Below are 4,288 nucleotides of genomic sequence, written 5' to 3' on the forward strand. Positions count from 1 at the left end.
CCTCGCACCTGTTTCCCCGTGTTCACCGGGAGGAGGTAGGCGCTGTTATTGCGATGCCTTCTCCTTCTGCAAGGTGTACGATTGACATCTCTCGTGCGGTGGCGATGCTTACGTTTGCTCTCGGCCGGCCGCCGAGAGTGCAGCTGCCGCTGCCTCTGCTGACTTCAAAGGAGGTTGCGCGCGCGTCGGATGCCGCGCCACAGCCGAGCGACGCGCTGTTGGTTGCAGGCGGTGCTTTTCCTCGCACCTGTTTACCCCGTGTTCACCGGGAGGAGGTAGGCGCCGTTATTGCGATGCCTTCTCCTTCTGCAAGGTGTACGATTGACATCTCTCGTGCGGTGGCGATGCTTACGTTTGCTCTCGGCCGGCCGCCGAGAGTGCAGCTGCCGCTGCCTCTGCTGACTTCAAAGGAGGTTGCGCGCGCGTCGGATGCCGCGCCACAGCCGAGCGACGCGCTGTTGGTTGCAGGCGGTGCTTTTCCTCGCACCTGTTTACCCCGTGTTCACCGGGAGGAGGTAGGCGCCGTTATTGCGATGCCTTCTCCTTCTGCAAGGTGTACGATTGACATCTCTCGTGCGGTGGCGATGCTTACGTTTGCTCTCGGCCGGCCGCCGAGAGTGCAGCTGCCGCTGCCTCTGCTGACTTCAAAGGAGGTTGCGCGCGCGTCGGATGCCGCGCCACAGCCGAGCGACGCGCTGTTGGTTGCAGGCGGTGCTTTTCCTCGCACCTGCTTACCCCGTGTTCACCGGGAGGAGGTAGGCGCCGTTATTGCGATGCCTTCTCCTTCTGCAAGGTGTACGATTGACATCTCTCGTGCGGTGGCGATGCTTACGTTTGCTCTCGGCCGGCCGCCGAGAGTGCAGCTGCCGCTGCCTCTGCTGACTTCAAAGGAGGTTGCGCGCGCGTCGGATGCCGCGCCACAGCCGAGCGAGGCTGCGACACTGTCGGCAGTGGACGCTCTTCCTCCGACGGATGACGAGTGCTCATCCGACGCCGCGCCGGTGATGAGCGACTCGGCGCCGAGGTCGCGAAGCAACACTCGCCCTCCCACGCCTACCGAGTGTGCATCTGACGCCACGCGGCTGTTGGCAGTGGACGCTCTTCCTCCGACGGATGACGAGTGCTCATCCGACGCCGCGCCGGTGATGAGCGACTCGGCGCCGAGGTCGCGAAGCAACACTCGCCCTCCCACGCCTACCGAGTGTGCATCTGACGCCACGCGGCTGTTGGCAGTGGACGCTCTTCCTCCGACGGATGACGAGTGCTCATCCGACGCCGCGCCACAGTTGAGCGACTCGGCCCCGGTGTCAACAGTGGACGCCCTCCCTCCCACGCTTGCCGAGTGCGCATCCGACGCCGCGCCGCTGTTGAGGGAGCGGGTTCCACGGCTGGGATTATCTCGGGTGTATGCTGCGGATGTCTCAGCAGCACCGCTTGGTTTGTTGAACGGTCAGAATAGGGTGACGCCACCCTCTGTTTACACGAGGTGTCACACGCCCATGTATATGGAGCTGCGTGCTGCGTTGGATGGTGGCAGGGCGGTGCTCCCGCCACGCTTCGACGACCCTTCTCCAGCACTCGTGCCGCCAGGGCCGTATAATGCGTTGGACGCGGACAGGGAGATTCCGCCAATGCCTGCTTACACGAGGTGTCACACGCCCATGTATATGGAGCTGCGTGCTGCGTTGGATGGTGGCAGGGCGGTGCTGCCGCCACGCTTCGACGACCCTTCTCCAGCACTCGTGCCGCCAGGGCCGTATAATGCGTTGGACGCGGACAGGGACATGCCGCCAATGCCTGCTTACAGGAGGTGTCACACGCCCATGCATGCGGCGATGAGTGCCGCGTTGGACAGAAGCAGGGCTATGCTACAGCTGTCACCCCCTTCAGGGCCTTCATGCCTTTCAAAGCGTGTGGCGCCTGTGTCGGATGCCGCTCCACAGTTGAGCGACTCGGCGCCGGTGTCGACAGTGAACAACCTCCCTCCCGCGCTTGCCAAGTCCGCATCCGACGCCGCGCCACCGACGATCGACTCGGCGCCGAGGTCGCGAAGCCACACTCGCCCTCCCACGCCTACCGAATGCGCATCCGACGCCACGCGGCTGTCGGCAGTGGACGCTCTTCCTCCGACGGATGACGAATGCTCATCCGACGCCGCGCCGGTGATGAGCGACTCGGCGCCGAGGTCGCGAAGCCACACTCGCCCTCCCACGCCTACCGAGTGTGCATCCGACGCCACGCGGCTGTTGGCAGTGGACGCCCTTCCTCCGACGGATGACGAGTGTGCATCCGACGCCGCGCCACAGTTGAGCGAGGTGGCGCCTCAACGCGATGCGGCCGCGTCCCTGCGTCGCAAGCGAACGCGCGATGATGCGTCTGATTCGACCTTCTTGCCGCGGCGGCGGCGCTTCTCACGTCCGCTCGATAGGGAACCGGGGACTGTTCCGCCCGCGCCGTTGCCGCGGGATATTCGCCGTGCTCTCCGCGCGTCGGCCGACACTGCAGCGCAAGAGGCGAGCCAGGCAGCTCCGCTGGTGTCCATCGATGCTCTCCCTGCCGCGCCTGCCCAACACGCATCCGAGGCCGTGCCACAGCCGAGCGAGGCGGCGCCGGCGCTGACGGTGGACGCCCTTCCTCCGACGGATGGCGAGTGTGCATCCGAGGCCGTGCCACAGCCGAGCGAGGCGGCGCCGGCGCTGACGGTGGACGCCCTTCCTCCGACGGATGGCGAGTGTGCATCCGAGGCCGTGCCACAGCCGAGCGAGGCGGCGCCGGCGTTGACGGTGGACGCCCTTCCTCCGACGGATGGCGAGTGTGCATCCGAGGCCGTGCCACAGCCGAGCGAGGCGGCGCCGGCGCTGACGGTGGACGCCCTTCCTCCGACGGATGGCGAGTGTGCATCCGAGGCCGTGTCACAGCCGAGCGAGGCGGCGCCGGCGCTGACGGTGGACGCCCTTCCTCCGACGGATGGCGAGTGTGCATCCGAGGCCGTGCCACAGCCGAGCGAGGCGGCGCCGGCGCTGACGGTGGACGCCCTTCCTCCGACGGATGGCGAGTGTGCATCCGAGGCCGTGCCACAGCCGAGCGAGGCGGCGCCGGCGTTGACGGTGGACGCCCTTCCTCCGACGGATGGCGAGTGTGCATCCGAGGCCGTGCCACAGCCGAGCGAGGCGGCGCCGGCGTTGACGGTGGACGCCCTTCCTCCGACGGATGGCGAGTGTGCATCCGAGGCCGTGCCACAGCCGAGCGAGGCGGCGCCGGCGCTGACGGTGGACGCCCTTCCTCCGACGGATGGCGAGTGTGCATCCGAGGCCGTGCCACAGCCGAGCGAGGCGGCGCCGGCGCTGACGGTGGACGCCCTTCCTCCGACGGATGGCGAGTGTGCATCCGAGGCCGTGCCACAGCCGAGCGAGGCGGCGCCGGCGTTGACGGTGGACGCCCTTCCTCCGACGGATGGCGAGTGTGCATCCGAGGCCGTGCCACAGCCGAGCGAGGCGGCGCCGGCGCTGACGGTGGACGCCCTTCCTCCGACGGATGGCGAGTGTGCATCCGAGGCCGTGCCACAGCCGAGCGAGGCGGCGCCGGCGTTGACGGTGGACGCCCTTCCTCCGACGGATGGCGAGTGTGCATCCGAGGCCGTGCCACAGCCGAGCGAGGCGGCGCCGGCGCTGACGGTGGACGCCCTTCCTCCGACGGATGGCGAGTGTGCATCCGAGGCCGTGCCACAGCCGAGCGAGGCGGCGCCGGCGCTGACGGTGGACGCCCTTCCTCCGACGGATGGCGAGTGTGCATCCGAGGCCGTGTCACAGCCGAGCGAGGCGGCGCCGGCGTTGACGGTGGACGCCCTTCCTCCGACGGATGGCGAGTGTGCATCCGAGGCCGTGCCACAGCCGAGCGAGGCGGCGCCGGCGCTGACGGTGGACGCCCTTCCTCCGACGGATGGCGAGTGTGCATCCGACGCCGCGCCACAGTTGAGCGAGGTGGCGCCTCAACGCGATGCGGCCGCGTCCCTGCGTCGCAAGCGAACGCGCGATGATGCGTCTGATTCGACCTTCTTGCCGCGGCGGCGGCGCTTCTCACGTCCGCTCGATAGGGAACCGGGGACTGTTCCGCCCGCGCCGTTGCCGCGGGATATTCGCCGTGCTCTCCGCGCGTCGGCCGACACTGCAGCGCAAGAGGCGAGCCAGGCAGCTCCGCTGGTGTCCATCGATGCTCTCCCTGCCGCGCCTGCCCAACACGCATCCGAGGCCGTGCCACAGCCGAGCGAGGCGGCGCCGGCGCTGACGGT

At 68.2% G+C, this 4,288-nt stretch overlaps 1 protein-coding gene across 1 annotated transcript; it reads left to right on the top strand.

Moving 5' to 3' along the window:
- Positions 1-2: 2 nt before the first annotated feature.
- LmxM_22_1690a_1 (uncharacterized protein) lies at positions 3-4,286 on the top strand (the record flags this gene model as incomplete). Its single annotated transcript, XM_003886536.1, has 1 exon — positions 3-4,286. A coding segment is annotated over one exon (4,284 nt), but the record flags the coding sequence as incomplete, so codon positions are not given.
- Positions 4,287-4,288: the final 2 nt, after the last annotated feature.

This window comes from Leishmania mexicana, contig 21 (genome assembly GCF_000234665.1).
Source record: "Leishmania mexicana MHOM/GT/2001/U1103 WGS CADB00000000 data, contig 21, whole genome shotgun sequence".
Classification (NCBI taxonomy): Eukaryota; Euglenozoa; class Kinetoplastea; order Trypanosomatida; family Trypanosomatidae; genus Leishmania; species Leishmania mexicana.